The sequence below is a fragment of the Trichomonas vaginalis genome, chromosome IV (genome assembly GCF_026262505.1).
Source record: "Trichomonas vaginalis G3 chromosome IV, whole genome shotgun sequence".
NCBI classification, from domain to species: Eukaryota; Parabasalia; order Trichomonadida; family Trichomonadidae; genus Trichomonas; species Trichomonas vaginalis.
In genome coordinates, this window is record NC_067206.1 from 19,266,414 (window position 1) to 19,288,352 (window position 21,939).

Sequence of the window (21,939 nt, forward strand, 5' to 3'; positions counted from 1 at the left end):
AACGAAAGATATACAGAACTTTCATCATCTCCTAAAGTCAAGTCTGCTTTCTTAAGTATTTCTTGAATGTATGCAATGAGAACAGAGTACTTGGAAAATATTCGAACAATATTTCATTAGCTGTTGGTTTTGGTGGTTCTTCTGGAGTTTCTGTTGTTTCAGTTCCTTCTGTAGGTTCTGTTGGAGTTTCTGCATCTCTTGACTTCAATGCTCTTGCTCTCAAAGACCTAAATGTTAGAGCACCAGGTTTTACAAAGGACTTTATAAATGCTTTAATAGTTCCTGGTAAGTTATTGTTAGCATTAAGTAAGTTCCTTATGCTTCCATCATGTACGTCCATAGCACTATGTAAAAAATCTATACTTTTCTTGTAGTCAGCAATAGACTGACTGTGATTTTTTAAAGATTTGTCAATACCTTTAAGCCAATCTTCATGCATGTCTGATACTGAGCCAAGAATATCATTTGCTTCCTTTAGTGTATTTTGTGCTTCTCGTAAAGTATCCAATCCCGTACGTGCATTGTTTGCTATACGTCTTACAGTATCTATTTGACTCCTTGTTTCTTGCATCCAACCAGATAAAGTTTTAATAGTATCCGAACCATTTGAAATGAAGTTCAAAGCATCTTTAACGTCATCTAAAGCTTCTTCACCAAGTACTGCCCATATCTTTCCGATTTGGTATTGAAGAACTCCATATGAAGCAGCTGTTAAACCAGTATTTATAAGGTCCATATCCATGATTTAGCAGTTTTTCCATCCTTTCCATCTTCCATCCAAACCGTTTTCGCCTTGAGGTCCTTGTATTCCTTGTATTCCTTGTGGTCCTTGAGGTCCAGTGTCACCCTTCTCTCCTTTCAGTTCATCTTTATGTTCGTTATAATATTCTAATGTCATAAGGTGTACATCATTACTGCTACCAGCAACGCCGAGAATTTGTTTCTCATTCATGACTAAATTCTTTAAGCATTTAATGTTGTCGTCAAATCGAAAGCTCTTTAACAATTCAATGAGAACATTTAATACTTTCACTAATGAGGCATCTACTGTTGAATTTATATATTGCACCGTTCCATCATTTATGATGGGAACTTTACTTGTTGTAATGAATGGGTCATACGTGTTAAAAGTATCGAAATCAATGACTTTTTTAGTTTTTCCATCGTCAATGACTAAATCATTGCCTTCCACTGTTAAAGTTGAGTTTTCGTTTACTAGTTCATGTGCTCTTCTTGCTTCATTTGTTTCATACGCATATGCAGCAATAGTCATATTTTAATGAGAATAAAATGTTGTTCTATTTGCAAAGTACAGACCCAAACGAATACGGGACAGTAAAGCTACAAACAAACTTAGGACTTCAGAATGAAGCACTTGCTTTCAGAGTTGTTGACTTCAATACTATCGCAACTTTTGTCATAACAGATGAAACAGATTTCATAGAGATTGAAATAGATGGTGTAAGAAGTGTTATAACATTTCCTAACAGAGCTGGGTATAGAATAGATAAAATTGCTGGAGTCATAGATACTCTCATAAATGAAGAAACTATTGACAACATAGATGTCGAACTCTCTTCTGAGGGAACATTGAAGTTCAGTTATGCGAAGGAGTTTAAGATAACACGAATGAGTCATAGAGTTCAATTGCTTCTGGGAGCATACCATATGACATTTCCTTTGAAAAGTGTTGACAAAACGATTGAGATGAAATCTGTTCCATATGTATGTTATGGCAATTGTTTGTACGTTGAGTCAAAAATAGCTAATGTCACAGGTATTTCAGGAGTTAATAGTAAAGGTTCAGTAGAATATAAATCCTTCTGTTATGCAGTCAATTCAATGTTCATTCCAAATGTTCCTGTCATAGCAACTCATTTAGGTAAATGGGTTCGCATTAGTCCTCATAATTTGAAAGACATGCAATTCAGACTTGTTGACTTTCAAGGAGAGCCTGTAGAACTGAAGGCACCAGTGCGAATGACTGTTGAAGTTGACTTTTTAGAAAATATTAAATGCAACAGCTTACAAGAGAACTCAGAGCTAAAAATATAAAGTATGAATGTTATGTATTAGGTCATGAACTTTGGTTGTTGCTGTTTGATGAAACAAATGAGTTAGTTATGTCAGTCAAGAGAACAGAAAAATATTGTGTTAGTGAAAACTGCACCAAGTCAATAAGATTAGGTTTGCATTATGAAGATGAGTTCGATACTGTTGAAGAAGTTTTGGATAGATATTACAAATTGCTAACTTGAAATTTTTTTGACTGACTGACTGCTTTAATTTACTAAAACATATTTCAAACAAAGCTTATAGTCAGTAGATAGTTTTGTATACTCGTTCGAATATTATACTTAAACTCAACTCCTGGAGTACCTGGCGTTTCAATGATGCGGATGTTACCTATTTTCATGAATAGTGGAGTTTGACCACAGCATTCGATTTCAGGGTCGAGATAGTCAATGACACATTGTTTCCTGTTATTCGTGAGATAACATTTTCAAGGTCCTCCTTTGTTAGAATTATTTGGTTCTTGCTTATAAGATTTGTCAAAAGCTTCTTATCGTCTTTGAGTAAAATTGTTTGGTATAACTGAAGAAGGTAATGGTCTACGTTATCTGAAGGATTTGTTTGAACATTTGTGTAAGGATTGTCGTTGGCTTCTCTTGAAAGAATTTGGTCCAGTGGTGGATACTCTAACTTAACATCTGATGTAGCGTTAGCGTTTGAAGCTGAGTTTAAATTCACCGACTTAAGTTCTGGTTCTTTTTCTTTCAAACACTCCGAACTATAGTTCTTTATGACAATATTGTTTGTCGTTCGTGAGTCAACATTTGATGTTGGTTCAATTGGAACATTAACGGCACCAGCTAAGATGGATTTGCTTCTCATTTCATATAGAATAAAAACCTTTTATATGTATGAAATGAACAATATACTCGACAAGGGTTTGAATGCAAAGCTAACGAATGAAAATATTGTTGAATTCACTGAGACAGGTGCTGTGTATAAAGATGTAGAACTACTGAACAAAAGCTAAGGGAAGAAGCAGGAACATGAACAAAGGGTGGAAGCCTATAAAAATTTATGTCAATGATGGCTCAGGAGGTTCAAACATAAAGTATGCAGAAAGTTATAGAGTTTATGCTCTCAAAGGTGAAAAGCCTTCATTTAAGAACAGCTATTCTAACCCATATCCTCAAAAGCTAACGGATGGGGAAGTGGATGATATGAATGACAGCAAAAATATTAACAGAAATGGCGACAGAGATGCATGGAATTTGTTTACCATCAGTCAATTGAAGGTTAAACTTTAAAACAATGTTGGTCGTTCCCATGGAATATTTTTGACTTTAATGGTATTAGTCATGATATGAATCTCAAGGTATGAACGAGGAGAGATGAGAGACTTATATGCTTCCCAAATTTCTTCAAAAGGTAATGTTATACCTGACTGTTTCCAAATGAGTTCAATATCATAGCGTGAGAAACCTTGAAAGATAACGAAGTCAGTTATGAGACGTTTTATGTTTAAAGCTAAAAACCTCCATGTTTGCATAAGTATTGCTACAGTTAAGTGGTAATGTCTGACTTTAGTTATGATGTTAGCTAATGGTGAGTCAGGCTTTGACACTAAACCTTTACCAGCGAAGTCGTCACAAACTAATAAAGTGTTTGATGGATATTTTTTGAAGGGGTATTTTGAAAGTTTTGATAGAATGTAGTTTGTCAGTCGTTTCATATCGTAAACTCCTGAGTACTGACGTAAGTGGTGTTTGTCAATAATTCTTTCCATCTCCTCAGAAGTCTTTTGCATTCCTGACTGTATGAACTCTACGATGGCATAATATTTTCTCTTACGTCGAATGTAACGTTGAAGAAATTCAATGAGTTCACTGTCTGGAACTTTAACGACAGAGGCTTGAACTTTTGACATAAATGTTTTCGCTGTTGAGTCCATAGAGTCTGAAGTTGCTGATATAATGATTTGGTCATAGTAAGAGTCGTTTCCTAAACGCTCTGTTATGAGTATATGACGAATGAGGTTAAATGTCTTACCTGAACCCATCTTTCCACAATAGAAATACACACCATTTGAACAGAACTCATAGTCCTTACTGAAAGGAAGAATGAGAGAACTGTTGAGCTTTTCACTGCTTTCATTCATGTCTTCATCTACATCATGTATTAAATGCTTCATTTTATCTCCATTAAAAATGCAAGTCAGAAATATTCAGAACATAGCACCGAGTCTAACTGACAAGAGTATAAAGATATACTATGAACACGTTATGATGAAACCTACCAAAATTCAAGAAAGTCAGTATACTTATGAATATCCAAGACACTGGGTAGAGTATGTAGGAGGTGAGAAAGCTATTGAAATCAGACAGGTTCGAAGTATTCCAGCAGGAAGAACAATATTATTGAAGAACTTTAATGTTTTGAGGTATAATGATGAAACAAAGAAGCAAGATAGTTTTCCTGTTGCTGTGTATGTGAACTAGATACAGGAGATGACATGAAAGTTTTTAACCAAAGCTTCAAACGGTAGTGAGAGAACAACTTACTGCGGAAGGACATCCATTACCTTCAGAAGTTACCATAGCATATAATTTTGAAACAAACTCAATAGATTTTAAAGTCGTCTCTGCAAAGAAGTCAGGTTTTACATTTAATGAAGCAGATGTATATTCGAATGAAAACTTCAAAGCTATTGCATGGTTAGATAATGACGATTGCTTTAAGAAAATCTTTAAATTCAGTGACTCAAAGATGTCAATAGATGACCTTCGTGGAATGTTACCATCGACGTTTACAGTTGAAGGTTCAGCAGGATTGCTTACAAGATTGTCAATTGGTGGTATTTGGTCTCGTGAGAACATTGTTATAAAATCCAGTATAAGTGAATTTGCTGAAGAATCTATATTATGTCTTTCAAACTATATGTATTCACCGCCAAGCATTATAGTATAACAAACTTTGTCAGTAAGTTTAACATAAGACTTGTCGAACCTTCTTCAATGAAAGATGTTGTGCTACCTAAAGATGGAAAGGATGGACTCATTATTGAGATGATTTTAATAGCATATTAAATGAGCTTGTTCTTGAAGGTCATTCATGATGAAATAACTGTTGTAGAAGATGTTAGCAATTGTTCAGACATTTTGAAGCGTATAGATGATATAAGAAATAAGTTAGATAGACCGCAAAGCGGTGAGGGCGAAGCCCGTGAGAACGTTTATGTTTCATTGACTTTCTCCAGTAACGAGAACTTTTATGAGATAATATTGAAGAGAGATGATTTTAATATGGTGTAAATGGTAGCTTGGGCAGCTTTAGGCGCAATGGGAACAAAAGCATTAGCATTTGGAGCAAAAGCACTTGGAGCTTATGACGCAGTAAATAAAATGAGTGGAGGAAGGGTTTCGAAGACATTAGATGCAAATAAAGGAAAGATTGGAGGCTGGGTTGCAAAGAAGTTAAGATTAAATAAAATAGGGCTCATAAATAAAGCATCCAATTTGGTTGCGACTGAGTCAGAAAATGCTTTAGGAAAGGACGATGAGTTTGCAAAACACGCAAAAGACTTTAATGACCAGATGAAAGGTGAAACAATGCATTTAAATAGAGTCGATGGAACTAAAGAAAATGTTTCTTCTCCACTAGTAGTTCTTCCGTATGGTCCCTATGGAATGTATGGAAACCCTTACGAAAGACCATTTGACCCATTGACTGGTGGAAGTAACTGGTATCATTACGGACGAAGAAGAAAGACAGTCAAGTTGGAGACAGACGTGAAGAAAGCAACTAAAAAGAAACCAAGGAAGAGAGTTATAAAGTAATGAGAACGTTTATGTTATGAGAAATTTTTAACGTTAGTTTTATTTTTACTGAAAATTTTTATTTTTATATAAATGACGAAAACTATTGAGATAACAAACTACAACGGTCATGAGTTCAAAAATTTGTTCTTCGTTCCTCGTGAAAATACATTCTATCAGATACGAGGGAGAAAGGGTAAAGTTAGTTTGAGCGTTTATGACTACAAGCATAATGGAAAGTTTATACAAGCATATGATACAAACGGTAAGCGTGTTTCATTAGCTTTGTCAAAACTTACTAACATTTATTTTGACAGTGATTTTGACCTATATGAAGAAGAAAGTGAGTCAGAAGATTATGAGCTGTTATGTGAAGCACAGCAATGGGAGGAGTTGCAATACTTTTGTAAGTGAGAACGTTTATTTTTTACATTAGTGAGGTGAAGTGGTTGGCGGCTTTGTAAATATTTAAGGTTAAGTTAGTGTTGTCGTTTGTGTTGTAAAATATACGTTGACGGTTTTGGAAAGTGTCAAATTCACATATAATGGATAAGGAGGCGCGCAGTGCCTCCGTACCCATGATATGTATACTAATCTGACGATGAGGATCCGCCAGCGGATGAAGAACCGTCAGAATCTGAAAATCTTTCACTTCCAACAGATTATCCAAAATTCAACAAAAAATCTATATTTGGTTCCGATATCAAAGTACCACCAGATTGGAAAAGGTTTTCATTTTTCTTCAAGGCGAAGGAAATTCCAGATGATCCTCAAGAATTCCAAAATTTATTATCCAAATTTAAACAAGATCTTTATAATACGTACTCGTCTTTAATTCGTATTAATGAAGAAAACATCTCGGCTGTTGCAGTTTACGATTCTCAGCAAGCAAAAGAAATTATGAATTCAGCTTTTACTGATTTTCATAACTTTGAGAAAATTAAGATAAACGCAATCAATTATCTTAACGTCCTCAGCCACAATCCACCATCTCTTGAAATGATAGCAGATTTTCATCCTGATTTGATACAACTTCCACAGACACTCAGAAAAACTCATGATAAGCCTAAAAAACAAAAGCTTGGTATCAAGCTTGGAAAAAATATCGGTTTTCTTGCCGTTATTGTTCAACTTATTACATTTCGACCATTAATGCACAAACTATTTGACGAATTATTCTCTAATCCCAATGAGCAACAGTTAATATACAAAGAAATATTATCGCTCACAAATCGGAACTTTTCGGAAAATGCAGATGTTACTTATCTGTATCACCTGTACTCGAAACGGCAAAAGATACATCAAGCTGATCCAATTGATGCTTTCAAACAATTACAAGAATCGCTTGCATGTGAAGCTAGGCAACTAGATCTTATTGATTATTTCAAAAAATTCTGCTGGGGATTTACAGATAAAATTGACATTCCTCTTGTTAATAATAACGAACTTCAAGTTACTCCTACTTTTTCAGATTATCTTTTTATTGATGTTGCTGGTTTTACGTTTCCATTGGATGATTACACATGGAATAACAATCCAGCTGTAAAATCCAAACTAGTAGCCATAATAACTTATCACAGTCGACAATATAATATTATTATTTTGGACGAAAACATCAATTCATGGATTCTCTTTTGTAAGTTAGTATACAAGTCTCGTGTACGGAGGCACTGCGTTCCTCCGTACGCAATACTTGTGAATTTGACACTTTACAAAACCGTTAACGTATATTTTACAACACAAACACAAACACCAACTTAACCTTAAATATTTATAAAGCCGCCAACCACTTCACCTTACTACTGTAAAAATAAACGTTCTCACTTACAAAAGTATTGCAACTCTTCCCATTGCTGTGCTTCACACAATAGTTCATATTCTTCAGTATCGCTGCTGTCGCTCCAATCGTCAGAGTCAAAATCACTGTCATAGTTTATACCTGTAAGTTTTGACAAAGCTAATGAAACACGCTTACCGTTTGTATCGTATGCTTGTATAAACTTTCCATTCTTCATTCCTTCATAAACGCTCAAACTAACTTTACCCTTTCTCCCTCGTATCTGATAGAATGTATTTTCACGAGGAACGAAGAACAAATTCTTGAACTCATGACCGTTGTAGTTTGTTATCTCAATAGTTTTCGTCATTTATATAAAAATAAAATAAAAAATAAACTTAAAAATTAATGATATCACCACTCCCACACGTATGAAAAACATCCATTTAAATTTAGGGTAGAAGGTTAGATCTAACCTCATTTCTACCCTCATTTCTAACCTTGTTGAATTCATTGCTTTATAACTCTCTTCCTTGGTTTCTTTTTAGTTGCTTTCTTCACGTCTGTCTCCAACTTGACTGTCTTTCTTCTTCGTCCGTAATGATACCAGTTACTTCCACCAGTCAATGGGTCAAATAGTCTTTCGTAAGGGTTCCCATACATTCCATAGGGACCATACGGAAGAACTACTAGTGGAGAAGAAACATTTTCTTTAGTTCCATCGACTCTATTTAAATGCATTGTTTCACCTTTCATCTGGTCATTAAAGTCTTTTGCGTGTTTTGCAAACTCATCGTCCTTTCCTAAAGCATTTTCTGACTCAGTCGCAACCAAATTGGATGCTTTATTTATGAGCCCTATTTTATTTAATCTTAACTTCTTTGCAACCCAGCCTCCAATCTTTCCTTTATTTGCATCTAATGTCTTCGAAACCCTTCCTCCACTCATTTTATTTACTGCGTCATAAGCTCCAAGTGCTTTTGCTCCAAATGCTAATGCTTTTGTTCCCATTGCGCCTAAAGCTGCCCAAGCTACCATTTACACCATATTAAAATCATCTCTCTTCAATATTATCTCATAAAAGTTCTCGTTACTGGAGAAAGTCAATGAAACATAAACGTTCTCACGGGCTTCGCCCTCACCGCTTTGCGGTCTATCTAACTTATTTCTTATATCATCTATACGCTTCAAAATGTCTGAACAATTGCTAACATCTTCTACAACAGTTATTTCATCATGAATGACCTTCAAGAACAAGCTCATTTAATATGCTATTAAAATCATCTCAATAATGAGTCCATCCTTTCCATCTTTAGGTAGCACAACATCTTTCATTGAAGAAGGTTCGACAAGTCTTATGTTAAACTTACTGACAAAGTTTGTTATACTATAATGCTTTGGCGGTGAATACATATAGTTTGAAAGACATAATATAGATTCTTCAGCAAATTCACTTATACTGGATTTTATAACAATGTTCTCACGAGACCAAATACCACCAATTGACAATCTTGTAAGCAATCCTGCTGAACCTTCAACTGTAAACGTCGATGGTAACATTCCACGAAGGTCATCTATTGACATCTTTGAGTCACTGAATTTAAAGATTTTCTTAAAGCAATCGTCATTATCTAACCATGCAATAGCTTTGAAGTTTTCATTCGAATATACATCTGCTTCATTAAATGTAAAACCTGACTTCTTTGCAGAGACGAAAAATCTATTGAGTTTGTTTCAAAATTATATGCTATGGTAACTTCTGAAGGTAATGGATGCCCTTCCGCAGTAAGTTGTTCTCTCACTACCGTTTGAAGCTTTGCGTTAAAAACTTTCATGTCATCTCCTGTATCTAAGTTCACATACACAGCAACAGGAAAACTATCTTGCTTCTTTGTTTCATCATTATACCTCAAAACATTAAAGTTCTTCAATAATATTGTTCTTCCTGCTGGAATACTTCGAACCTGTCTGATTTCAATAGCTTTCTCACCTCCTACATACTCTACCCAGTGTCTTGGATATTCATAAGTATACTGACTTTCTTGAATTTTGGTAGGTTTCATCATAACGTGTTCATAGTATATCTTTATACTCTTGTCAGTTAGACTCGGTGCTATGTTCTGAATATTTCTGACTTGCATTTTTAATGGAGATAAAATGAAGCATTTAATACATGATGTAGATGAAGACATGAATGAAAGCAGTGAAAACTTAACATTCTCTCATTCTTCCTTTCAGTAAGGACTATGAGTTCTGTTCAAATGGTGTGTATTTCTATTGTGGAAAGATGGGTTCAGGTAAGACATTTAACCTCATTCGTCATATACTCATAACAGAGCGTTTAGGAAACGACTCTTACTATGACCAAATCATTATATCAGCAACTTCAGACTCTATGGACTCAACAGCGAAAACATTTATGTCAAAAGTTCAAGCCTCTGTCGTTAAAGTTCCAGACAGTGAACTCATTGAATTTCTTCAACGTTACATTCGACGTAAGAGGAAATATTATGCCATCGTAGAATTCATACAGTCAGGAATGCAAAAGACTTCTGAGGAGATGGAAAGAATTATTGACAAACACCACTTACGTCAGTACTCAGGAGTTTACGATATGAAACGACTGACAAACTACATTCTATCAAAACTTTCAAAATACCCCTTCAAAAAATATCCTCAAACACTTTATGTTTGTGACGACTTCGCTGGAAAAGGTTTAGTGTCAAAGCCTGACTCACCATTAGCTAACATCATAACTAAAGTCAGACATTACCACTTAACTGTAGCAATACTTATGCAAACATGGAGGTTTTTAGCTTTAAACATAAAACGTCTCATAACTGACTTCGTTATCTTTCAAGGTTTCTCACGCTATGACATTGAACTCATTTGGAAACAGTCAGGTATAACATTACCTTTTGAAGAAATTTGGGAAGCATATAAGTCTCTCATCTCTCCTCGTTCATACCTTGAGATTCATATCATGACTAATACCATTAAAGTCAAAAATATTCCATGGGAACGACCAACATTGTTTTAAAGCTTAACCTTCAATTGACTGATGGTAAACAAATTCCATGCATCTCTGTCGCCATTTCTGTTAATATTTTTGCTGTCATTCATATCATCCACTTCCCCATCCGTTAGCTTTTGAGGATATGGTTAGAATAGCTGTTCTTAAATGAAGGCTTTTCACCTTTGAGAGCATAAACTCTATAACTTTCTGCATACTTTATGTTTGAACCTCCTGAGCCATCATTGACATAAATTTTTATAGGCTTCCACCCTTTGTTCATGTTCCTGCTTCTTCCCTTAGCTCTTTTGTTCAGTAGTTCTACATCTTTATACACAGCACCTGTCTCAGTGAATTCAACAATATTTTCATTCGTTAGCTTTACATTCAAACCCTTGTCGAGTATATTGTTCATTTCATACATATAAAAGGTTTTTATTCTATATGAAATGAGAAGCAAATCCATCTTAGCTGGTGCCGTTAATGTTCCAATTGAACCAACATCAAATGTTGACTCACGAACGACAAACAATATTGTCATAAAGAACTATAGTTCGGAGTGTTTGAAAGAAAAAGAACCAGAACTTAAGTCGGTGAATTTAAACTCAGCTTCAAACGCTAACGCTACATCAGATGTTAAGTTAGAGTATCCACCACTGGACCAAATTCTTTCAAGAGAAGCCAACGACAACCCTTACACAAATGTTCAAACAAATCCTTCAGATAACGTAGACCATTACCTTCTTCAGTTATACCAAACAATTTTACTCAAAGACGATAAGAAGCTTTTGACAAATCTTATAAGCAAGAACCAAATAATTCTAACAAAGGAGGACCTTGAAAATGTTATCTCACGAATAACAGGAAAGCAATGTGTCATTGACTATCTCGACCCTGAAATCGAATGCTGTGGTCAAACTCCACTATTCATGAAAATAGGTAACATCCGCATCATTGAAACACCAGGAACTACAGGAGTTGAGTTTAAGTATAAATATTCGAACGAGTATACAAAACTTTCAACAGAATATAAACTTTGCTTGAAATATGTTTTAGTAAATTAAAGCAATTTGTAATATCTATCCAAAACTTCTTCAACAGTATCGAACTCATCTTCATAATGCAAACCTAATCTTATTGACTTGGTGCAGTTTTCACTAACACAATATTTTTCTGTTCTCTTGACTGACATAACTAACTCATTTGTTTCATCAAACAGCAACAACCAAAGTTCATGACCTAATACATAACATTCATACTTTATATTTTTAGCTCTGAGTTCTCTTGTAAGCTGTTGCATTTAATATTTTCTAAAAAGTCAACTTCAACAGTCATTCGCACTGGTGCCTTCAGTTCTACAGGCTCTCCTTGAAAGTCAACAAGTCTGAATTGCATGTCTTTCAAATTATGAGGACTAATGCGAACCCATTTACCTAAATGAGTTGCTATGACAGGAACATTTGGAATGAACATTGAATTTACTGCATAACAGAAAGACTTATATTCTACTGAACCTTTACTATTAACTCCTGAAATACCTGTGACATTAGCTATTTTTGACTCAATGTACAAACAATTGCCATAACATACGTATGGAACAGATTTCATCTCAATCGTTTTGTCAACACTTTTCAAAGGAAATGTCATATGGTATGCTCCCAGAAGCAATTGAACTCTATGACTCATTCTTGGTATCTTGAACTCTTTCTTGCTACTGAACTTCAATGTTCCCTCAGAAGAGAGTTCGACATCTATGTTGTCAATAGTTTCTTCATTTATGAGAGTATTTATGACTCCAGCAATTTTATCTATTCTATACCCAGCTCTGTTAGGAAATGTTATAACACTTCTTTTGTCATCTATTTCAATCTCTATGAAATCTGTTTCATCTGTTATGACAAAAGTTGCGATAGTATTGAAGTCAACAACTCTGAAAGCAAGTGCTTCATTCTGAAGTCCTAAGTTTGTTTGTAGCTTTACTGTCCGGTATTCGTTTGGGTCTGTACTTTGCAAATAGAACAACATTTTATTCTCATTAAAATATGACTATAGCTGCATATGCGTATGAAACAAATGAAGCAAGAAGAGCACATGAACTAGTAAACGAAAACTCAACTTTAACAGTGAAGGCAATGATTTAGTCATTGACGATGGAAAAACTAAAAAAGTCATTGATTTCGATACTTTTAACACTTATGACCCATTCATTACAATAAGCAAGGTTCCATCATAAATGATGGAACGGTGCAATATATAAATTCAACAGTAGATGCCTCATTAGTGAAAGTATTAAATGTTCTCATTGAATTGTTAAAGAGCTTTCGATTTGACGACAACATTAAATGCTTAAAGAATTTAGTCATGAATGAGAAACAAATTCTTGGCGTTGCTGGTAACAGTAATGATGTACACCTTATGACATTAGAATATTATAACGAACATAAAGATGAACTGAAAGGAGAGAAGGGTGACACCGGACCTCAAGGACCTCAAGGACCACAAGGAATACAAGGAATACAAGGAATACAAGGACCTCAAGGCGAGAACGGTTTGGATGGTGTAGATGGAAAGGATGGAAAAACTGCTAAATCATGGATATGGAACCTTATAAATACTGGTTTAACAGCTGCTTCATATGGAGTTCTTCAATACCAAATCGGAAAGATATGGGCGGTACTTGGTGAAGAAGTTTTAAATGACGTTAAAAATGCTTTGAACTTCATTTCAAATGGTTCGGATACTATTAAAACTTTATCTGGTTGGATGCAAGAAACAAGGAGTCAAATAGATACTGTAAGACGTATAGCAAACAATGCACGTACGGGATTGGATACTTTACGAGAAGCACAAAATACACTAAAGGAAGCAAATGATATTCTTGGCTCAGTATCAGACATGCATGAAGATTGGCTTAAAGGTATTGACAAATCTTTAAAAAATCACAGTCAGTCTATTGCTGACTACAAGAAAAGTATAGATTTTTTACATAGTGCTATGGACGTACATGATGGAAGCATAAGGAACTTACTTAATGCTAACAATAACTTACCAGGAACTATTAAAGCATTTATAAAGTCCTTTGTAAAACCCGGTGCTCTAACATTTAGGTCTTTGAGAGCAAGAGCATTGAAGTCAAGAGATGCAGAAACTCCAACAGAACCTACAGAAGGAACTGAAACAACAGAAACTCCAAAAGAACCACCAAAACCAACAGCTAATGAAATATTGTTCGAATATTTTCCAAGGTACTCTGTTCTCATTGCATACATTCAAGAAATACTTAAGAAAGCAGACTTGACTTTAGGAGATGATGAAAGTTCTGTATATCTTTCGTTCCAGTTTCAAATAGCAGAACTTTTGAGACAGATATGCTTAATGTATGACAACATCTCTGATTTCACAAGATATGATGACGACCATGACCCCGAACACGGTGAAGAAGAAGTTTTACAAACATCCATTAAGACAGGAAAGGTTTTAACACAAAGTCTCATTATTGACACCAAAGATGGTGAAGTGGATGTTCTTCAAGAGCTGAAGAAAAATACTTCTGAAGGAGGTGGTGGTAGGCATGAACTTGAAATAAATGAGATAGAAGAGAAATTAGCCGAAAAAGCAGATAAAGAACATAAACACAATATCTCCGATATAAATGAACTTCAAGCTACATTAAATAGTAAAGCGGACAAAAATGAACTTGACGCAATGAACAAAGTTTTGAAATCTCATAAACACAATATCTCCGATATAAATGAACTTCAAGCTACATTAAATAGTAAAGCGGACAAGAACCATGTTCATTATATAAGTTCAGATGAACAGATTATAACGGACTATCATGGATATTTAACACGAAGTGATGAAGCGAAGACAAAAAATGTTAATGAAAGAAGATATAAATACATTCGTGCTAAAGGTTATGACATAAGCTGTACTGTACAGTATGATGTAGCTAAAGCACCAGAAGCATTTGGTTATACCGGTGAAATTTATGCCTCTACTTTCAATGTTAACGGTGTACTAGTTGAACCAAGATTTACTTTGAGAGTTAAGTCAAAAATAACGTTTGAAGATGCTATTAAAAGTAAAGCTGACAAAGATGAACTCGAAGCAATGAACAAAGTTTTGAAATCTCATAAACACAATATCTCCGATATAAATGAACTTCAAGCTACATTAAATAGTAAAGCCGACAAAAATCATACACATAAATCCTTCACTACTGTTAGAGCAGACGACATAATATTGAACTTTGACCTTGGTTCAAGTGCACCTTTAGAGAATCCGAGTACAAGCGTAAAAGATACTCTTAACAATTTAGATAAGAGTTGCAGGAATATCGAAGATCATGCCAGAAACTTTGAAGCATATGAACTACCAACAATGTTAGATAAGAAAGCAGATAAAACAGAGCTTCAAACATTAAAGACTCAGATTCTTGAAACATTATATCCTATAGGTTCTATTTATACGTCAATGAATTCAACAAATCCAGAAACAGTTTTAGGTTTTGGTACTTGGGAACAGATTGTAGACAAATTCTTATACTGTGCTAACTCTTCAAAGCAAACAGGGGGTTCGAAGAAAATTACTGAAGCAAACTTACCTGCGCACACTCATACAGGAACTACAAACTTTTCTGGCGACCATAGCCACTCATTAAGAGACCACCCATTATACAACTCAGAATATAAATCTGGCAATGACGTTTTATCTCCATCTTATAACAATTCAGCAAAAAAGACTTTTCGACAAACTGAACCAGGAGGAAATCATGTCCATACTTTCACAACAAATCCAACAGGCTCGGGTGCAGATTATATGCCACCATTTATGACTGTATTCGCATGGTATAGAGTTCAATGAACGCGCTTGAGCCTAGAATAAACTCTTTAACTTTACATAAATGAGCTTGAAAGAAGTATTCGAACAACATCCATGGAGGTCATTTAAGAAGTTCAATGAAGCTGCAAAGAGTCGGGGATTTACTAACAGAGCTGAAGTGAAAAGGTTCTTTGACAAAAATGTTGTACATCAAACAAAAATAAACCCTTACGACTACTTTTTACCAATTTACTCCAACACTCCTGACGCATACCAATTTGACACTCTCATTCAAAGCAGAAAAGGAGGACATAAACCATTCCTCATCTTCATAAATGTTAACACTCGCAAAGCTTTTGCGTATATAATGAGAAATAAAGGAACTCGTGAAGTGTTAAGAGTTTTACAAAAGTTTGTAGCAGAACATAGCCCAAGTACTTTAACATCAGACCAAGACAGTGCATACCTCAGCAACGAAATCACAGAATTTCTCATTAAGCATAACATAACTCACTACACTACTGAAGACCATAACCATAATATTTTAGGTATCATTAATCGCTTCATAAGAACGCTCAGAGATTTAAATCAAGAGCGAGACTTTACCGAAGAAACAATGAAACATTTTCTCGAAGTATATAATTCCTCAACAAATTCTACAACAGGACATACACCAAATTCAATGACACAACAACAAGAAGAAAAGTATATACAAAAGAAACGAAGCCAAACACAAAATATCAGAAATTCAACACAATTTACCCTCATTCCTGGTACAAAAGTTCGTGTAGTTCTTGACGACAAACCGTTGACAAAGAAACGTTTAAGGTTAAGTCGAAATTATTATATCGTAGACTCTACGCAAGGTAATGGATATCTTATAAAAGCTGCCGACGACTCTATTGCGTTTTACCCTCGACATAAATTAGTCGAAAGTAGTAATGGCAAACTTGCTGAAACCATTGACGAAGCAAAGCGAGGAGTGGTTATTGAAATACTTGGCTACAACATAAACGATGACACTTATAAAGTAAGATATGAAGGAGGCGTTGAAGATGTTATACCATCTAAGAACTTGAGAGAGTCGAAGCCAACACATCTGGGACCATTAGAGCGGGAGTACTGGAAAGACAAAAATATGCCAGAAAGAATAAGAAAATTCTTCTAAACTTTTTCATTAGATGTAAATCAGACATGAACGAGAACAGTCATGATATCATTAATGGTACCATTTATTTTAACATAAAGACGCAAAGCGGCGAGGACGAAGTCCATGACCAAAAATAATGTTTAGGGTAGATGGTTAGATCTAACCTCATTTCTACCCTCATTTCTACCCTCATGAATTTTCATGAATTTCCTTAAGATAGAAAAAATAAAGTTAGTTTTATTTTTATTTATTTTTTTATTTTGTATGTAAGAACAGAAATGTCAGTCGAAGCAAAAACATTCACGAACAAATCTAATGGTGAAACATTCACAAAAGGCACTTATAACGGTATTGAAGTCTTACGTAGAGACAAGGATGGTTACATTAATGTAACAAAGATGTGTCAGCAGTTTAGGAAAGACTTTAGAAAGTTGTTGGAAAATAAGTCCTGGGAAGAGTATTATAAGGCATTTTGTGAAGAATATAGCAACCGCCGGAATTCCGACGGTTGCTTTTTATACAAAATTCATGCAGGAATTCCTGATGAAATCAAACAGGTTAGAGGAACGTATGTAGACCCAAGACTTATAAACTATATAGCAATGTGGGCTTCTCCAAAATATTGCATAGCAGTTGGAAAAATTATGGACTCCATAGACAAGAAAGTTCATGAGAAGTTAGATGAAGAAGAACTCGAAGATACAGTGGAGAATGCTAAACCTTTGTTCGAAGAAGAAGTTGGAAAAATGTGTGAAAAACAATTAGAACATGAACGTGAGATATATTATGGTTATAGAGATTCTCCATACGAACTAGACCAATGGGAACAAGAAGATTTAAAGAGAGAATTTAGAGAATATGAACTCGCTAAGATAGCATTTGAAGCTGCAGAAAAGAAGTTAAAAGTTTGGGGTCGTTTTGTACAAAAATATTGTGAGTAAATGAACCATTTATTTTTATTGAATTCACCAAAAATATATTTTAGGTGAAGAGGTGAGATCTCACCTGTTTTTTCACCTCATTTCTACCCTCTTGAATTTGTCATGACTTCTTCGTAAATGTTTTGTCAAGACTTCTTCGTAATGAGTGTAAAGGACCCAAAAATAATGTTTAGGTGAAGAGGTTAGATCTAACCTCATTTCTACCTCATTTATACCCTCATTTCTACCCTCTTGAATTTTCATGAATTTTCCCGAAATAAAAAATAAAGTTAGTTTTATTTTATTTATTTTTTTTATTTTGTATAAAAGATATGATTTCAACAATCGGCACAACAACAATTCAAACAACAGCACCAAACTCGTTAGTCATGAATCCAACATCTATGTTAGTAGAGATGAAAAGCTTCATTCCTTCTTCATATACTTTTGAAACAGAAATCCAGAAGATAAAGCAAGAACTTTTAACAAGTAATTTAGACTGTAGTGCGAAAGATGAAACAAATGAACAGTATCTTTATGAAATGCAGGACCTCATCGACCATTTACCCAAACTACCTGAAATCCAACAACAAAAACTCACTATTCCTGAATTCGATGAAATTGAAGTCAAAGCAACTGACTCAGTAGAAATAAAGAAGTTCATACGAAAGGTAAACTATGAGTTTCTAGGATTTCATTGCAACCATAAGGTTATGGACAAAGATTGCGACATGGTATATAAGAACATCTCTGACATATATAAATCTGAAGAATTTAAGACCTACGACAACTTTGTTTCGTTAGTTGCTGAATGTGTATGGCAGATAAGAGATAAAGATAGAAGAGGCAAAGTATGGAACAACAAATAAGACCCGCTATGTTTGAGATGAAGAGAGCAATTGACGCTTTAGTTGTTTTAGCTGGTTTTATTTCAATGTATAACGCAAAAATGAACCCGCAATGTTCTAAATGTAAAGCAGCAATGAGGAGATATAACTACTCCGTCAAAGAGATAGAACGTATGAGAAACGACTATGCAGACTTAAAGAAAGAAGCAGAAAAACCAGCAGAAGATAAAATGGACATGTTAGCATTTCTGAACAAAAACTATCCAACTGCTGACGATTTCCTATTATCTGATGTCAAGAAGAAATAAAAGAAACTTTCGGCATTGTTAAAACATTTCGATGTACTAAAAGAAGAAAATAGAAGCTACAAAACTGTTTAAAGTCTCACGAATTCATAACGTTTACCATGTAAAACGCTTATAAAATAACTGGGGGTAGAAAAGAGGGTAGAAATGAGGTTAGATCTAACCATTCTACCCTAAACATTATTTTTGCTGAATTCAGCAACAAAATTCTGAGTAAAATAATTTTTAGGGCATGTGTCAAACCGTTGATTTTCACAAAATTTAAAAAATAACGTTTTACCATGTAAAACGCTTATAAAATAACTGGGGTAGAAAAGAGGGTAGAAATGAGGTTAGATCTAACCATCTACCCTAAAATATATTTTTGCTGAATCAGCAACAAAAATCGTGATTTCCTTAAAGAAGAAAAAATAAAGTTAGTTTTATTTTTATTTATTTTTTTATTTTGTATGTAAAGACATATATGTCAAAACATTGAGTTTGAAACAGTTAGAAAGATAGACAATGACACCAAATTGGTTAGAATAGGTGATTTAAACGTAAGATACTCAAAGAAATACAACAAATATTCTTTGTCAGACATTATATCTCCATCTGGAAAGAAAAACACACGACTGGGTTAGAAATGCTTCAACTCAGAAAATTTTGACAAGAAATCCTGAGCTTATGATATCAGTAAGATTCTATGGAACTACAGCATATCTCATCGACAAAAGTCTTATACCAATAGTTTTGTTATGGATTGACCCAGTTGTTGGATATAACTTCATAACTTATGGTTCATTCGATACGGAACGTTGCAGTGAAGGCTTACTTTACATCGTTCAGAAACCGAAGGACTTCAACACAAAAAGATATAAGATAGGAAGACATATAATATAACTCAAAGATATGACAGTACAGTCAATAGAGTCAAGGTTGTGTTCGTTAATGATATGAGAGCCGCAGAAACAGAACTACTCGAAAAGTTTGAGAAAATGTATGGTGCTCCCATAAAAGGTAAAGAAACGTTTGAAGTAGATGAGATAGATAAAGCTATAAAATTATTTGACGAAGTTGCTGAAAAATACATGTAAAGCGTTTATTTTTGGTCTTTTGTGAAAGATAGAAAAAATAACGCTAATTTTATTTTTATTTATTTTTTTATTTTGTATGTAAAGACAGATATGTCAACAACAGAGAACACAACAACTGCTATCGTTCATGAAGCCATAAATGAAGAATACGAATACATACAGTATAACAAACAATTGAGACTCATTCGTTCAGTCAAAGATGACATGTACCAAATGCAAAGTATAATGAATGCTCTTCTTTCTACAAAGCAAGCATATCATTGGTTTGAAAACCAACAGGCTAAAGAACTTTTAGAAGAATTTCCTCATATGATTGCTTCCCTCGGAAAACCGAGGGAAGAGATTCCGTACGAAAATCGCAAGAATTTGGCACCTGGTTTGAAAGGATATTATGTTCATAGACTTTTAGTAAATGCTGTAGCAATGTGGGCTTCACCTCGTTATGCTTGTTATATTTTCATGATGTTAGATGAACTATATAAAGCAGAACGTGGAGAGATGGAAAAGAAACTTCAAGCAAAAGATGAAGTCATTGAATCCAAAGACAAAAGCATACAGAAAAGAATACCACGTTCAGTACCAAAAGGAAAGGAAAAGAGTTATAAGTATATGATTTACGCTGAAGAGATGGAGAAAGAAGAAGATAGAGATATGGTTATGTTGCATTTAGTCAGAAGAAACAACAAAAGCTTTTACGACCTTGCTAAGATTTACAAATCTGACAGAAACTGGTTCTATCGTGAAAACTTACCGATTTCAATGACACCGAATGAGCAAATAAAGGAAATTGTCAAAATACTCTTCCTCAAACACACTATGACATCAAAGGTTGCACAATACTTACATTCAAAGAAGACTTACCATTACTGAAGGAAAAGATAACAGAATATTTCGATAACTTCAAAGAGGAAGAATAAAAAAATCTAAGCTAATTTTATTTTTTTATAAAATTTTATCTCATATGAAAGAACATGAATTTAGAATATTCGGAACTCATGACAGAAGAAGAGAACGAACAACATGTAAAAGATTATGCAAAATTTCTGAAGACATACAAAGCATTTAAACAATATCTAAATGCTTCTAAAGATTATGCAAAATTTCTGAAGGTATATAAAGCTTATGAAAAAGCGTATGAAAAGTTTATACATTGGGGAATTGTTGTAAAATATCCATATGAAGACTAACCAAAAATATATTTTTGCTTAAATAGCTTCAGGGTCTATTTCTTCAACCATTTCACTTCCTTCGTCAATGTCAATAGAAGCTTCTTCAACCTTTGGTAAGAATTTCTGTATAACATCTTTGTTCGTTATTGTCTTCAGAGATGAAGGATAATATTTCACATTTGTTTCACCCTTCTTATATTCTTTCTGTTCGGAAAGATTTAGCAATACTGAAGAAGTCAACGTTAGAGTTCTTTATGACAGTATAATGAGTATCTTTGACATTCACGAAGAAACTCTTTTGTTTCAAAACTACTGCTAACTCTTGTGAAGTATAACGTTTGCGGTCAATGACGATAGCTAATGGTCTGACATACTGACCAAACTTAGATTCTTTCACAAACTTCTTGTTAAAGATAACATTAACGTTTGAAGCACCATTGAACTCATTCTTGATGGCAGTAGCGAGAGCATTGTATGAAAAGAACTTGCAATCTTGCATGTGTTTCATTAAAATAAAAATATTAAATTATTTTGAAAAATAACTTAAAAAAATCTAATCTAATTTTTTCAAAAAATATTTTTTTTTTCCTACTAAAGATGTATCGGAAGTTGTCTAAGTTAGAACACTCGGAAATAAAACAACTTCTTACAGAAGCTAATATAGATGTTGCAAAGCATTACGCAACAAACAAAAAGGCACTCGCTGACATCCTCAATGACTATAATGGTGCAATAAGTTATGATAGAATTCATGAGTTCATAAAGCCGCAACGCGGCGAGGACGAAGTTCATGCAATAGCATTTCCTTTAAATGACATTGCTATTGACTTATATCATAGACGTTCAGTACCTCATGAAGTAAGGCGTGAGATGTTTGACATAACAAATGCGAACGTTGGTGAAACAAGAAGAAGAGACGACACACTGAAACAACAGAGAAGAGAGATGTTTAAAAGTGCTATAGAACAAGTTCGCAAAGCTAACGATGTCATTCGTTCCATTGACGACAAACCAAAAGAAGGTGAGAGA

The 21,939-nt window shown here is 34.4% G+C and overlaps 8 protein-coding genes and 4 pseudogenes across 12 annotated transcripts, besides 4 other annotated features; 9 read left to right on the plus strand and 3 right to left on the minus strand.

The window, feature by feature from the left end:
• Positions 1-6,422: part of a mobile genetic element that runs on past the window's edge.
• On the plus strand, positions 1,552-2,055 carry TVAGG3_0127370 (uncharacterized protein; the record flags this gene model as incomplete). The annotated part of the gene is made up of 1 exon (XM_051223802.1): positions 1,552-2,055. A coding segment is annotated over one exon (504 nt), but the record flags the coding sequence as incomplete, so codon positions are not given.
• TVAGG3_0127380 lies at positions 2,283-2,895 on the minus strand (annotated as a pseudogene). The gene has a single exon. A coding segment is annotated over exon 1 (613 nt).
• On the plus strand, positions 2,921-3,317 carry TVAGG3_0127390 (annotated as a pseudogene). Its single transcript has one exon. A coding segment is annotated over exon 1 (397 nt).
• On the minus strand, positions 3,317-4,072 carry TVAGG3_0127400 (protein of unknown function, DUF4106 family; the record flags this gene model as incomplete). The annotated part of the gene is made up of 1 exon (XM_051223803.1): positions 3,317-4,072. The coding sequence occupies one exon, from the start codon at positions 4,070-4,072 to the stop codon at positions 3,317-3,319; it is 756 nt and encodes a 251-aa protein (XP_051108789.1).
• On the plus strand, positions 5,325-5,849 carry TVAGG3_0127410 (protein of unknown function, DUF4107 family; the record flags this gene model as incomplete). The annotated part of the gene is made up of 1 exon (XM_001298853.2): positions 5,325-5,849. One exon carries the CDS (start codon positions 5,325-5,327, stop codon positions 5,847-5,849), a length of 525 nt encoding a protein of 174 aa, XP_001298854.2.
• Positions 5,906-6,422: a terminal%2Cinverted (terminal inverted repeat of Maverick-1B transposon ID:TVAGG3_0127260).
• Positions 6,423-7,467: 1,045 nt separating this feature from the next.
• Positions 7,468-7,648: a terminal%2Cinverted (terminal inverted repeat of Maverick-1A transposon ID:TVAGG3_0127420).
• Positions 7,468-21,939: part of a mobile genetic element that runs on past the window's edge.
• TVAGG3_0127430 (uncharacterized protein) lies at positions 7,649-7,975 on the minus strand (the record flags this gene model as incomplete). The annotated part of the gene is made up of 1 exon (XM_051223804.1): positions 7,649-7,975. One exon carries the CDS (start codon positions 7,973-7,975, stop codon positions 7,649-7,651), a length of 327 nt encoding a protein of 108 aa, XP_051108790.1.
• Positions 12,661-14,009, plus strand: TVAGG3_0127440 (annotated as a pseudogene). Its single transcript has one exon. A coding segment is annotated over exon 1 (1,349 nt).
• TVAGG3_0127450 (keratin-associated protein family) lies at positions 14,324-15,484 on the plus strand (the record flags this gene model as incomplete). The annotated part of the gene is made up of 1 exon (XM_051223805.1): positions 14,324-15,484. The coding sequence occupies one exon, from the start codon at positions 14,324-14,326 to the stop codon at positions 15,482-15,484; it is 1,161 nt and encodes a 386-aa protein (XP_051108791.1).
• TVAGG3_0127460 (integrase core domain containing protein family) lies at positions 16,125-16,610 on the plus strand (the record flags this gene model as incomplete). The annotated part of the gene is made up of 1 exon (XM_051223806.1): positions 16,125-16,610. The coding sequence occupies one exon, from the start codon at positions 16,125-16,127 to the stop codon at positions 16,608-16,610; it is 486 nt and encodes a 161-aa protein (XP_051108792.1).
• Positions 16,871-17,533, plus strand: TVAGG3_0127470 (uncharacterized protein; the record flags this gene model as incomplete). Its single annotated transcript, XM_051223807.1, has 1 exon — positions 16,871-17,533. The coding sequence occupies one exon, from the start codon at positions 16,871-16,873 to the stop codon at positions 17,531-17,533; it is 663 nt and encodes a 220-aa protein (XP_051108793.1).
• TVAGG3_0127480 lies at positions 17,845-18,598 on the plus strand (annotated as a pseudogene). The gene has a single exon. A coding segment is annotated over exon 1 (754 nt).
• Positions 19,832-20,384, plus strand: TVAGG3_0127490 (KilA, N-terminal/APSES-type HTH, DNA-binding family; the record flags this gene model as incomplete). Its single annotated transcript, XM_051223808.1, has 1 exon — positions 19,832-20,384. A coding segment is annotated over one exon (553 nt), but the record flags the coding sequence as incomplete, so codon positions are not given.